Source organism: Pagrus pagrus, assembly GCF_965226575.1.
Source record: "Pagrus pagrus genome assembly, chromosome: 17".
NCBI classification, from domain to species: domain Eukaryota; kingdom Metazoa; phylum Chordata; class Actinopteri; order Spariformes; family Sparidae; genus Pagrus; species Pagrus pagrus.
Genome location: NC_140201.1, coordinates 10011512 through 10025027, shown reverse-complemented (window position 1 = coordinate 10025027; position 13516 = coordinate 10011512). Strand labels below are relative to the sequence as shown.

Here is a 13516-nt window from a genome sequence, read left to right as displayed (position 1 = left end):
TTTGGGGTGCCAGCTGTTGCCAAAAGTGTCTCACATGTTTGCTTAATGATCTCGGAGTGACAGTTGTTCTTCATCCAGTCGGACAGTTTGAGATTGATCAGTGGTGGCTTCTTATTCATGCATCTTAAAAAGAAACCAGTTCTTGTTTCTTCCTTCTTCCGCTGCTGCTTTCCTCTTACAGTATTTTGGCTACAGCCTCAAAGGCCTCCTTGGCTAATTGCATATGGAGTGGGATCACTTTACCTCTGTGCCCTGCACTTCAGCCTCCACACTGAGCTTGTCACTGGCAGCCTCACTGTAACAATCTCCATTTTAAAGCGGCAGGGTCAATTTCCACCCTGCTCTCGCATCTGGCAATTTAATTGCTAATGCATCTCTTGTTTCTCCTGCTCCAACGTCTGGGTTTTCCTCTCCACGCCCCCCTTCGGCGTCCAGTCCTCCTTAAATCTTTGCCTCCTTCTCCTCCTTCCTGTGTTGCCTTTTAAGCCTTGTATAATGAATAAGCTCATTGTCGCCTGAGGTGCTTGAGTTAATAGAGGTGCGAAGCCTAGTTGGTGACAGCGATGAAGGTCCTTCTGACAGCAGAACAAAAGCTGTGGGGTGTTTGATTCACTTGTGAACTGTGTAGACCGTTATTCAATTCCTGCTTAAGTATTAATAAAGGCTTTACACACCAGGGGGAGGTTGCACGGTGCAAGTGTATGCTTGTGTATCTTGCATGTGTATGTGTGTGTGCAGGAGCTAATTTGTGGGCTGCTCATTTTTCCTGTGATGATCATGTGAGGAGGGGGACAGTAAAGCCTTTGGTAACTGATGACGGTCTTATGTAACTGGAGTAATAAGGAACCTCAGACGGGCACAAGACGAAGATGCTATGAAGACTCCTCAAAGGTTTGGACGGGTGGTGGAAAGACTTTACAGACACAAACGCCTGGGTCACTGATGACGATGTAGAATGGTGAGTTTGAAATGATTTCTTTAAATTAATTGATCATATGTTTTGTCGTTTGTTTCTCTTTAAAATCTTGTCTTGTTGGTAACTTTTAAAGTGATTAAAACTGCTTCATGAATCAGTTTTAAACATGTAAAAACAATGTAACTGACAACTTTGTCATAAAGTTTTGTTAATTAATTTGGTGAGAGCTAATCTATCTGTAAGGCCTTGTGCACTGGAGTATCAATGACAGATAATGAAATATCTCAGAAGAACATGTTATGGGTGTGTTTACCTTGTCAAAAATATAAACAGTAGAGCTGCAAAGATAAGCTGACTAATAGTAGACCTCGGTCGACTGAAACTCATTCACAACTTCTTTTTAATCTTTAAGTATTTTTTCAAGCAAAATCATTAAATTCCAGCTTCAGGAATGTGGAGCACGCACATGTTTTCTGTGACAGTTAACAACATATCTTTGGGTTTTGGACTGCTGGTCGCACAACAAAAAACTAGAATGGCACTCCATAGAGTGCATACCTCTGCCGAGGTCCAACAGTCCTCTTAAGTTTAATCAAGCCTCATCCATAATCAAACTCAATCCTGTATCACTCTAAATTTTGAACCACCCATGATTGCTTTACCATAATTTAACTTCACCAGATCTGGGGTCCACGTCAAACTGCACTCATTCATCGAAACCAATCGCCTGAATACGGCTGCTTTTTTTCAAGATCCAAGCATTATTATGAGAGGGAGTCCGTCCCTTTATCTGGATCCACACCAAAAGTTAATGGGGTCTATCCCATCCTCAATCCAAGTTTTGTAGAAATCCGTGTTGTAGTTTTTGTGTCATCCTCCTTACAAACCAACCAACCAACCAACCAACAAACAAACAAATGGACACAGGTGAAAAGAAAACCTTCTTGGCAGAGGTAACAAGCAATTTGAAGACAATATCTTGGCTTTTAATTTTACAGACCAAGCGATGAGGGATTTAATTGAGGGAATCATGGATGTTGTTTTTACTCTGACGTGTGGAATCCATGACAGGGGAACTCTATCGATTTTACACATCATTGTCTGTCACAGATCTTTGGGAGTACTACTGTACATGTGAAAAAAGTAGTATAAAGCCTTTTTTAGCTCTCGAGGGTCATTTAATCGAGTCGGCTTCAGTTGACTGAAGACTACAAGTTTGAAAATGGAAAAGAAAATCTGTTTTAATGGAGTTGGAAAGATTTGAGTTTACTGGACCAATATAGCCTCCTTGCCATCTCAGTCTAAGGCTAGCAGCTAAAGGGTACATTAGCTGCCACTAGCATAGCACACCATAATCTCTGACCCAGGTGTCAGTGGTAGAGGTGCCCATACGTGTAATGTGATGCGATAGAAGAAAAAACAAAAAGACAAACATTTTTTAGATTTAATGCAGTGTTAAATTGGTGGAGTACAATTTTAATGAATGCCAATTTCATGTTTTGGGGGAAAAAATGGCTCCATACAGCCTGTTCAGCACTATCCATGCCTCCGAAAGCCCTGAGAATCCAAACTGATTTGAAAAGATGTTATTTTCACCCTTTCTTTAGCTTAAATCTTCACCATAGATGCTAAGCTAAAAGCGTCAGTGCATATCTGTGGTTGCACCCACTCAAATGTGTGTTGAGGGTGTAAATGAGGCCTTTTCAAATCAATTTGAAGACTTGGATTATGCCAATGAGCTGTACAGATATGTTTTTCCCCCCCTGTTTTTTGGACTTCAAAACTTTATCGAACATTTCATCAGCATGAAGGCGAATAGATAATGGCTGAATTTTCATATTTGAGTGAACTTATCCTGTAATCATTGTTATGTGCCGTCTCTGCATCCAGAATCTTGGTGTAACCTTTCTAAACTTCATTTATCTTTTTGTTTTGTTTTTCCTAAATCAAGTCATCCCCGTCATCTCAAGAGCACATGTGCACACACCTGTCCAACTGAACTGACAAGGAGAGGAAAGAGATAAACAGTGATCACCTGTCATCACCATCGGCCACATGGACCAGGCTGCTCTCCCTCCGAGGCCCTTTGAGGTGGACGTGGACCTGGGCTTCGCTCTCTTCTTCCTCTGCCTCTTGTGTTTCTTCCTGCTGGTGACGGTGGTGCGCTGTGCCCAGACTGTGGTGGATCCTTACGGCTCCATCTCCACCTCCACCTACCAGGAGGAGCAGATCACCTGAGAAAGAGGGGGAGGGGGAAATAAGTCAATATAAGTGGGCAGGAAGTTACACTCTTGGCTGTAGAAATACGTGTTTTTGACCGTGCAGCTTTCAGAATCATCCCACTTCTGAACAAAAGGGAGACGCCATTACACTCTCAGGGACGTCACAAGACATGTATCAGGTTGTGTTTGAGTGTTTCTGACTGAATGGACCTACTGAGCACACACCCAGGGGACCACGGCATCAAGAAACCTGACCCAGAGCCTCTGTTTTAACTGCTGACGGAAAGATTTATTTTGTCGAAGAGCTCAGTCGAAAATAACAATGCCCTTATCATGTTCAAGTATCTGCCAATCTCAGGAGCAATTATTTACTTTTTATACTTTATTTTGTCCTAAATAATGCAGCTGTATCATACTAAAGGAATGTGAATTAACTTGTTTGTGACCAGCAGCTGATTCTTGAAAACATGGGGATTGAACTCCTGCTCTTGCATGACACACAAGTTACATTTTTAATTGTTTAATAAAAAAGATCCTGGTCTTGCTTTTGGAATGAAAATAATAATGGCATTGCTTTTACTATTCAGCTAAATACACCATTTGCATGTAATGCTGCCTCTGAGTTACTTTAACTTGTACTATTGATACTTAAGTAGCCTAAATGCATTGCCAGAAAATAACTTTTCATACTGAAGTACATGTAATATCAAATAGCCTACTTTAAGACTTTTACTCAAGTATGACTTTTGGGTACTTTTTACAACACTGACTGTCAAAGTTCAAGAAGAAGAAGAAGAAGAAGAAGAAGAAGAAGAAGAAGAAGAAGAAGAAGAAGAAGAAGAACTGTATATCTAGTATTGGTCTATATAAAACTATATATTTAACAGTCAAAGGTACAGAAGCCCTAAAGGGCCATGCATTCATACATTTTATTTCCTCCGTTTTCCCGTGATAACGAGTTAATCTCATTTGTTTTCTCGAGATCTCGAGTTATTATCTCAAAATAAAAACTGCCGTTTTCCCGAGATAACGGGATAATTTTCTCGCGATAACGAAACTTTGTTTTCCCGAGATAACGATATAATTAATTTGAGATCTTGAGAAAACAAAATGATAGTGTAGTATATTAAATCATTGCAGGAAACATCATTCAGTGTAGCAATGTCAGAGGAGCAGGAGCATATCGATCACTGTGTCACATAACTTTTCAATCAAGGCCTGACACAGGCTGAAATAGCATTGTGCCTTGCTATTACAGATAATATACACATTAGTGTGCGTAATCTAAAAAAACGGTTAGCAAGGCTTCAGCTATATCGTTGGCGCAATCTAAGTGAGCCTGATGTCGTCGTTAACTACATAGCTGACCAGTTAAGAGGTCCCGGGCGTCTCCATAACCTCAGGCCTATCATATCACAGTCATTATCTCGAGATCTCGAATTAATTATATCATTATCTCGGGAAAACAAAGTATCGTTATCTCGAGATCTCGAGAAAATTATCCCGTTATCTCGGGAAAACGGCAGTTGTTATTTCGAGATAATAACTCGAGATCTTGAGAAAAACATATGAAATTAACTCATTATCACGGGAAAATGGAGGAAATAAAATGTATGAATGCATGGCCCTTTAGGGCTTCCGTACAAAGGTAGCGTTTGGTAACATCACAAGATGTGACTTTTGTGGCCAAGAGGAGACGGTGGAACATGTTACACTTTATTGTACAAAATATGATGCTGAAGGAACCTATACATTATTATTTTATTCATTTTTTTCCATTTTATTATTATTATTATTTAGTATTATTTTCCTTTCATTATCAGAATTAGTAAATGTAAATGTTAGAGTCCCGATCCACACCAGCTGGTGGCGGTAATGTACCAAAATGTTGGCCAACCGCAATAAAACAACAAGAAGAAGAAGAAAACCCGGAAGTTAAAATGGAGGAAGACCCGTTTATGCAAATTTATTTGAATACGTAGCAGGACAAAACTGCAAGTAATTGTGCACAATTTGTAACAGTGGTGATAACAAAACAAGACAGCGGTTTACCTGTGCGTCTCTTAAACCTTTGGCATTTTTCAGTGCTAACTTCTGAGCTAGTAGTGGAGGCTAGCGCTGCTAACCAAACAGCTAGTTTCAGTGACGACACGCTTAAATATTATTGACCTTAGCTGTTACATTGTGGTGAACAGACTTTTGTCGCTTTGAAGCGGATAATCAGGACACAACAGCAGGTAAGCTGTCAGTCTTGGTACAAGTGCACACAACGCTACGTTTCCAGGTTATAAATTATAGCTACTAAACTTTCTACTTTCTATGTACAAACGAGCTAGCTTATGTCAAATGATGTTAATAAAGCAATAAGTCAATACGTTAAACGCACCAAAGCTTCTGTATCCTGGTCCTCTCATGCGATAATGACCATTGACCACTTAATTATATCAGATGATTTACTGACCATGCCAATATAATGGCCTGGCACAGCAGTCTGTGTCCTTACAGCTGGCTCATCCGCTCGTACAGTATGTTATGGGGCATCTCCTGGATTTCAAACCTTTATTTTATGTTGCAGTGGTTATGGAGGTGACTGAGATGGAGACGAGAATCTCTCAGGTCCACCAGTCTGGGCTAGAAAACAAGAGAAGGACAGAATCTACAGAGGAAAGAGATGATGATGGTAAGTGTATATAATTGTGTTAACTGGAAAATAAACATTGTAGTTTTTTTTAAGTCATTTCAAGTTCAACCTCAATATCCAAAAAGTACATTCTTGGCAAACTGACTTATCAATTAACTACTTGTCAAATGTCAAAAAAGTAGTGGAAAAAACGCAAAGTGATGTCCTTAACTCATAAATAAAAATATTCACTTTACTTTATACTGATTTTTTGGGACAAACAAGCTCAAAATCCTTGTTTTTTTCTTTGCAGAAAACATGTCTGGGTCCCAATTTGAGTCCGTTCCCTCCACAAGTGCAACTCCCAGCAACAAAACACAAATGGAGGACAGTTCTGACTCTCTCAGTGGAATAAAAGAAGCGGTGGTGGTCTTGACCAGACTCCCCGATTACAAGATCAGCGCCCTTCGACCACCAACTCCTCCGCAGTTCTACAGTGAAGACGAATCTCTCAGCAGCTCTGATTCTGATATGCAGTGTGAACCAGAGGGTGAAAATTCTTCCCTTGACCTCTATGATGGTGCATACATGTTTATTTTCCTGAAAATACTCATGACAAGCTATGCGTATTTTCCAATCCCTCAAGCTCATTAGTTTTAATAGAAAACATTTTGTTTTTCCGCAGTGTCAGAACCGGCCCCTGTCATAGTATCATCAGCTTTTTCCCATTCTTCGAGTGAAACCACAAAGATCAGGCCTAACTTGCCAGAAGAAGAGGTCAACGTGGACATGATTGTCCTGGCGAAGAGGGGGCCCATGAGATGGCAACGGGGAAAAATTGTGGACATGATAACAAAAGGTAAGAAAATTCTTTAGGGGTAGGAAATTGATCACAATCATATGTAACACAGTTTCAGGCAGTGCAGGAGCAGTGTTTTCTGTGGGACAGAGTAGCTCCCTTTGGCGTGGACTTTGGGCTTATTCACTTCGCAGACCTTTTACATACAACATAACACAATAAAGGAAAGGCAAAAACCCCAAAAGCATAATATTACCTCTTTTAAGTCTGCGTTCAGTGTAATATAAGTGCATTCAAGGCAATTTGACGCAAATAATGACGCAATGTTGATTTTACCAGTTTCACTCATTGACATTTCTTCATTTGCAGAGGATGGACGATTAAAGTACAAAGTTAGTTTTGAAGAAAAGGGGAGGAGCCTTGTGTCTGGCCACCACATTGCCTTTGACACCACACCGAGGTTGGAGCAGCTGTATGTCGGTGCTCGCATGGTAGTCAAGTGTCAAGACAACAATTCCCTGTTCCGGCCTGGTATTTTGGCAGAGCTGCCCAGCAGAAAGAACCGCCTAAGGTGAGCATTTATCCCTTTGTAGCAAGAATTCTTGTAGCAGTGTTTCTTTAAAATGTAAAACGTTGTGTGTTGTTGACCTGGAGGTCATGTGAGCACGAACGATTCACTCATTTCTCAAGATGTAAAATAGTTCATCTGTTTTCTGTTGCAAAATTCTGCCTCATCAGGTTGGTTCAGATGACAGTGGCATCTGAACCAACAGAATTTCGTTTGCATTTTTAGGATAAAAAAAATATCTCACAATTTCTTAGAGAAAATCCAAATACATGCCCCCATAAAGTTTTGAATTTGTAAAACATCTTTTCGTTTTCCAGGTTCTTGGTCTTTCAGGATGATCACATGCCGGTTTACGTTGGTTTACCTTCACTTCACCTGGTGTGCAGACCATGTAAGTTGAGCTGTCACACTTGTTTCTTTTTCACATACATATGTCACCAATGTTTTAGCCAACATGATGCCAGAATAACTAGCTGGGTCTTATTTGATTTACCTTTTCTAATACAGGATATTTTAATATCTTTTCACATCCCAGTTCTTATGTCTGAATATTAAGAATTTAAAGTTAATTATTTTTTTTAAAAGGATGTACTCGCATTATTATGCTAATATATCATAATTATATCAGTGGAGTGTAATAGTCTTAAAATTACAGTAATATTGTGTATTGCAAGTATTTCTGGGACAATATATAGTCAGACAAAAAGTAGTTTTCTTGAAACCTGATGCTTTTTGGTGAACAACATTCTTTTTGTGTTTTTTTTTTCGACAGTGGAAAATGTTTTGGACGACGTTGCAAACACCCGTCACAGCTCTTTTATGAGTCAGTACCTGAGGGACTGGCCATACCCACATTTAACCCATTACATCGCGGGACAGAGCCTAAATGCAGAATTAAATGGAGTCCTGCAGAGGTGTGAGGTGCAGGTGGTTGACAGCAGCTTGATACAGGTCGTTTTTCAGGTCAGTAACATTTAACGCTGCAGTTACTGACGTTGTTTTCCTTTTAAAAAAATAAAAAAATGGATTTCTGTATTTATAACGAAGCCTGTTTGTCACTCTCAGGAAAATCAACACAGGGAGTGGATCCATCGAGGCTCCATACGACTTGAACACATGTCAAGATTTTTGGAATTGAAAGCACTGCAAGAGTACGAGAGTGACTCTGACTAAAAGCCCATGGACACAGATTTTCACATCATTATTACCTTGAAGTGATGTGCCGTTGGATTGTTTTGGGAATTATGGACTAAAGAATTTCAGCACTAAATAAGACTTGCGGTGAGGGGTTGGTGATTTTTTGAATTAGCCGCAGCTTGCTCTGCGTGGGATGTAATAAACGACTAGACTGCGAACATCAAGTACAAATTGTCGTGTAAGTTTTTTTTAAGCTGCCGGCATGAGACTCAATTTGGTGTTTCACTTCTCGCTCTCACAGACACTTATTTTTCTGCACGGTCACGACTAGTTGTCTCGATAGCCTGACCTTCAATTTAGAGTTGTGCCAACCATTAATTCAAGTAGTGGAAAGACTGTTTTAGGCGAGAGATGGTGCCTGGGTTGAGTATGCAGGAGGCAGGACATAACAAGTCTTGACTCAAAATCTGTCTATACAGGTTTGAGCGTAAACTGTTCTTTGGTCTTGGATTTATGTACACTGTTTTTGTTTAACTCACTTCATTACAGAAAATCAACTCACATCTGTCTTCCCCTCAGTTGTTTTGCAGATCTCACCAGTAATTGCAATTTTCCACAATATATGAAATGCTTTGTATAGTATTATGTTTGTCCTTCTTTTGTTTCATTTTGTAAGTAATAGAAGTAAAATATGTTTTTACATTGTACTGTATATAAGCTAATCATGTGTCAGTGTCAGCCTAATTTCTAGAGATGTATTTAAATAAATGATTTCTCAATTCTGGTCAACTTTCTCTTCTTTTTTGCTGTGTGTCCCAACATGTCCAAGTCTTGACTCTGTGTAGCTTGACTATGCAATTGCCTGTAACTAAACAGTAAATGTTTATGGATTCATACTCCACGCCAGCAGGTGGCGGTGATGCGACATTTTGTTGTTCCGTGACCGCCATTAATGACACGAAGAAGAAGTAGCGCATGCAACAGGAGAAGAAGACACAAGCATAACACAAGCCCAACATGGAGCTGTGTTTGCGCTAATCTTGTTCAATACACATCTGTAGCAGGGAAAAATTGCGAGTCATTTTGAATAATTTGCAATCCGTTACAGTAGTGGCACAAACTCAAGACGACGGTTCATCTGTGTGCCTTTTAAACCTGTTGTTTTTTCAGTGCCAGCTAGCTAGCTAGCGGTGCTACCGCTGATAGCTAGCTTCTGCCAAGACACACTGGATAGTTAGTTAGCACAGTTTTTTTTCCTTTTGAAGCGGATAATCAGGGCACAACAGGTAAGATGTCCGTTTTGGTGCAAAAAGCTATGATGAGTAACGCAAAGATGATTAGCTGTCGTTGAAGTTTTAAGATTTTAGCTCACAAATGAGTTCAGGTGAGTCAAAACGCATCAAAGCTCCTCTCGTCTCCACGCAACAGTGTCTGCTGAATGCCTTTAAAAGACAAAACTGGTCAAGATTCTCATCTTGACGATTGGCTACCTTTTGTACCTATAGACCTACCTATTGTTCCTATAAAAATATTTTTGCAATTAAATACATAACACATTAGCAATCAAAACAGTATTGCAACATGAAATCAGTTTAGTATTTTTATTTTAATCAGAATTTTCACTAATACCATTGAGTCAGCATGAAGAAACATTGTTTTTGTGTGAATCAAACAAACAACAGGGTAATTTATTAGGTTTTTTTACCATATAGTGCAGCCCTACCACTCTTCATTTATCAGAATTGTTGTCAATTAATTTTCGAGTCGTGCACAATAATCTCCTCTGTAGGTTTTTTGTTTGTTGCAGGCCACAATTTCAACAATGCTTCTTTCTTCACAGAAAATATGTCTGGTTCCCAGTGTAAGTCTGTTCCTTCTACAAATGAACCTCCGAACAAGAAAGTGATGAGGAAGGCAGTGGTGGTCTTGACCAGGCTCCCTGAATATAAAGTCAGCGCTCTGCGACCACCAACGCCCCAGCAGTTCTACAGTGAAGTCGACTCCCGCAGCGGCTCTGATTCGGATATGCAATGGGAGCCAGAGGCTGGTTCAAGTGACTCTGATTTCTCAGTTTCAAAGGATGAATGGAAAACTGGTAAACCCACCAAGAGTGAGGCAAAAAGAACATCTACAGCAAAAACGAGTCAAAAAAAGGACAAGAAGGTGACCGAAGTAGCCCCTGTAATAATATCCTCAGCTTTTTCTTATGTCTCGAATGAAACCACGAAGACCCGTCCTAGCTTGCCAGAGGAAGAAGTCAAAGTGGACATGGTGGTCCTAGCGAGGCGGAAGCCCATGAGATGGCAACGGGGAAAAATAGTGGAGATATTAACAAGGGGTAAGACATTTTGGCAGGAAATTGATCGCAACATTTTAAAACATCACTCAGCATTTAGGCTGAAATGTTAGCTCAGTTCATTGATATTTAATTATTATTTAGATTTTCGATTTTTATATATTTTCAGAATCTGACTTTTATTTGAGCTTTCTTGGTCCAACAAAACTTTTTTTTTTTAAAGACGCAATTTTTTTTTACTATTTTCAGACATTTTACAGACTCAATGATCATTTATTCATCAAAAATGTAAATTCACAGCTTAATCGTTATCAAAACTAATTGTTAGCTGCAGCACTATATAATTTATATATATGTATATATGTGGGTATAGATAGATAAATAGATAGATATTCCTGACATGTAATTGATTTCAAACCACAGTGAAGCAAAAAATGACACAGTGGTGATTCTACTTATTTCACTCTTGCAGAAGACGGACGGTTGAAGTACAAAGTTAGTTTTGAAGAAAAGGGGAGGAGCCTTGTGTCTGGCCACCACATTGCCTACAACACCACGCCAAAGCTGGAGCAGCTGTATGTCGGTGCTCGAGTGGTGGTCGCGTGTCACGAGCAGAGCAACGTGTTCCGGCCCGGTATTATGGCAGAGCTGCCCAGCAGAAAGAACCGCCTAAGGTTTGTGTGTGAATCAGTGTTTATCCCGTCATCTATGAACAGGAATCGTTTTTGGCATTTTTAGAAGAAAATAATACCTCACAATTTCTGACAGGAAACCCAGATGCTTTAGTAAAGCTGTGATTTGACGTAAGACACATTTTAATTTGACAGGTTCTTGGTCTTTCAAGATGATCATGTGCCGGTTTATGTTGGTTTACCCGCTTTTCACCTGGTGTGCAAACCATGTAAGTTTGCCTTTTTTGATACTTTTCTTTATTTTATTTCTATTATTTTTCCTCCTCCTCTGAGATATTTTTGTATGTAATCAAATTTTGGTCAGACACTTCCATGTTAAAAGTCAAAAAGTGTTAATTTGATGTTTTAGCTGTTCATGGGAACTTAACATGTCCTCCATGTTTACTTGATGTCTTGATTAATTCAGTGAAATGTAAACTGTCCACAGCACAAAATCCATCATTACAAGAAAATAGTCGTTTCAAACTCACCATTTTATTGCTCTGACAAAGATACTGTACATTCAGTAATTCCCCCAGATGTTTAACATTTGAAACTTTCATGATAAGGGGGTTTATGCCTGTTGAGCCACTGGGAATCTTTTAATGTGAAACATTATGATGAATTAACTTTGTGAGCTATGAGAGTACAGGTATTTCCAGGTGTACTGCCAGACATTTCAGTAAAAAGAGTAACAAACTCTTTGTGTTTTTTGACAGTGGAAAGTGTTATAGACGACCTTCCAGACGGTTCTCACAAATCTTTCATGAATAAGTACCTGAAGGACTGGCCGTACCCACATTTAACTCAGTACAGCGCCGAACAGAGCCTGTATGTAGAGTTCGATGGAGTCCAGCAGAAGTGTCAGGTGGAAGAGGTTGACAGCAGCTTGATACTGGTCGTTTTTCAGGTGAGTATCATTCAACACTGCTGTTACTGATGTTCTATATCTGATTTCTTTGGTGTAATGTTGCTTTTTTTTGTCACTCTCAGGATAATCAACACAAAGAGTGGATCCATCGAGGCTCCATACGACTTCAACACATGGCAAGATTTTTGGAACTGAAAGAAGCGAAAGAGCGCAAAGATGCTTCTGAGTAAAGCTGAGCTCAGACTCCAGGAGTTTGTGGACGATTTATCCCCTGTTCACCCTCCTAACAATTGCAAGACAAGTCTTATCTTGGACCTCGATCAGTACCAATGTTCAGGCCAGGTTATCTGGTGATGTAACAAGCTTACAGATCCAGTCTTAAACCTCCTGCACTGTTCACAGACTCATCAGGGCCGCCTCAATAAGTGAAAAAATGTTTGATATTTGGGATTTAAAATCTGCATGATTACATCACTACTTTTGAGCGGGACCACGATGGCCGATGAGAAGCAGGTCTCCACGGAAACGAAAGCTAACGTAACTTCTGGAGCAGCTGAGGGTGTGCCATGCAACAGAAAGCACAGCTGTTGATAAGAAGAAGATAAGAAGTTTTTGTTTTTCGTCACTGCAAAGCATTACTCCAGCAACTTGTTGCATCACTTAAGTGTCCTTTTTTTTGTTTTTACATCTGATTCCTACTGAGATCACATGAGATGGTTGACCCTCAGGTACAATAATCTTTAAAATGTCCTGTTGGGTGTTGTGTTACTTTCAAATCTTTCAAATCTATTTTGTGCATGTTTGAGATCGGAGAGAATACATCTGTTAAGCTTCTCCTTACGTAATTGATGTGATATGATTGACAAACTCTGTGTGTGTGTGTTGGTATATGTATATGTACATATGTATGTATATATATATATATATGTAAAAACAGTTTTATTGCTGACAGCAAAACATGAGATCACACACAGACCAAAGCCTATGAAAATTGATCCAACTCTTGAATACAGAGCGCCCTCCTTATATTTGTTACAGTGATTCAGATGATAGGTGCACATTCAATCAACAGGTGCGGAATAACACATTTCAACCATCTGTCATGATTTCTTCACACTTGATTATCATTTAGCACAGCAATTTTTAAACAATAACTATTTTACTCTACAATTGGATATTCATTTATTTCATTTCTCTGTACAGCACTCTGTCAATAAAAGTAAAAGATATTTTACATTGTATATCAGATTGTCATTTGCAAGTTTCAGTCTCTTTTCCATAAAAATGTGATTTCTCAATCTTGTTCAACTTGGTCTTTTGTTCTGGTTGTCACAAATGCCCAACACTTCACTCAGTGCACCACAGTGCAGTTGCCTGTAAGTTGTTAAGAAATCTTCACTAAGCCAGATGGGTTCA

The 13516-nt window shown here is 39.4% G+C and overlaps 2 protein-coding genes across 3 annotated transcripts; both read left to right on the top strand.

The window, feature by feature from the left end:
* Positions 1–5065: 5065 nt before the first annotated feature.
* On the top strand, positions 5066–9046 carry LOC311272962 (histone-lysine N-methyltransferase SETDB1-B-like). Of its 2 annotated transcripts, none has more exons than XM_084379756.1 (8): positions 5066–5375; positions 5714–5818; positions 6072–6308; positions 6444–6617; positions 6927–7128; positions 7443–7516; positions 7898–8088; positions 8191–9046. In XM_084379756.1, exons 2-8 carry the CDS (start codon positions 5719–5721, stop codon positions 8296–8298), a joined length of 1086 nt encoding a protein of 361 aa, XP_084235882.1. In that variant the 5' UTR covers positions 5066–5375; positions 5714–5718; the 3' UTR covers positions 8299–9046. The 2 variants fall into 2 exon arrangements, with proteins under 2 accessions (XP_084235882.1, XP_084235881.1); XM_084379755.1 differs by having other exon boundaries at positions 6072–6338.
* Positions 9047–9220: 174 nt separating this feature from the next.
* On the top strand, positions 9221–13334 carry LOC311272963 (histone-lysine N-methyltransferase SETDB1-B-like). Its single transcript, XM_084379757.1, has 6 exons — positions 9221–9548; positions 10103–10600; positions 11031–11232; positions 11386–11459; positions 11949–12139; positions 12223–13334. Exons 2-6 carry the CDS (start codon positions 10108–10110, stop codon positions 12328–12330), a joined length of 1068 nt encoding a protein of 355 aa, XP_084235883.1. The 5' UTR covers positions 9221–9548; positions 10103–10107; the 3' UTR covers positions 12331–13334.
* Positions 13335–13516: the final 182 nt, after the last annotated feature.

Excerpts from the sequence above, each read along its gene's own strand:
- LOC311272962 (XM_084379755.1), top strand. The coding sequence starts at position 5,719 with ATGGAGGTGACTGAGATGGAGACGAGAATCTCTCAGGTCCACCAGTCT. Across the intron at positions 5,819-6,071 it reads AGAGGAAAGAGATGATGATG|AAAACATGTCTGGGTCCCAA; the intron begins GTAAGTGTATAT and ends TTTTCTTTGCAG. Across the intron at positions 7,517-7,897 it reads TCACCTGGTGTGCAGACCAT|TGGAAAATGTTTTGGACGAC; the intron begins GTAAGTTGAGCT and ends TTTTTTCGACAG.
- LOC311272963 (XM_084379757.1), top strand. The coding sequence starts at position 10,108 with ATGTCTGGTTCCCAGTGTAAGTCTGTTCCTTCTACAAATGAACCTCCG. Across the intron at positions 10,601-11,030 it reads AGTGGAGATATTAACAAGGG|AAGACGGACGGTTGAAGTAC; the intron begins GTAAGACATTTT and ends TCACTCTTGCAG. Across the intron at positions 11,233-11,385 it reads AGCAGAAAGAACCGCCTAAG|GTTCTTGGTCTTTCAAGATG; the intron begins GTTTGTGTGTGA and ends TTAATTTGACAG.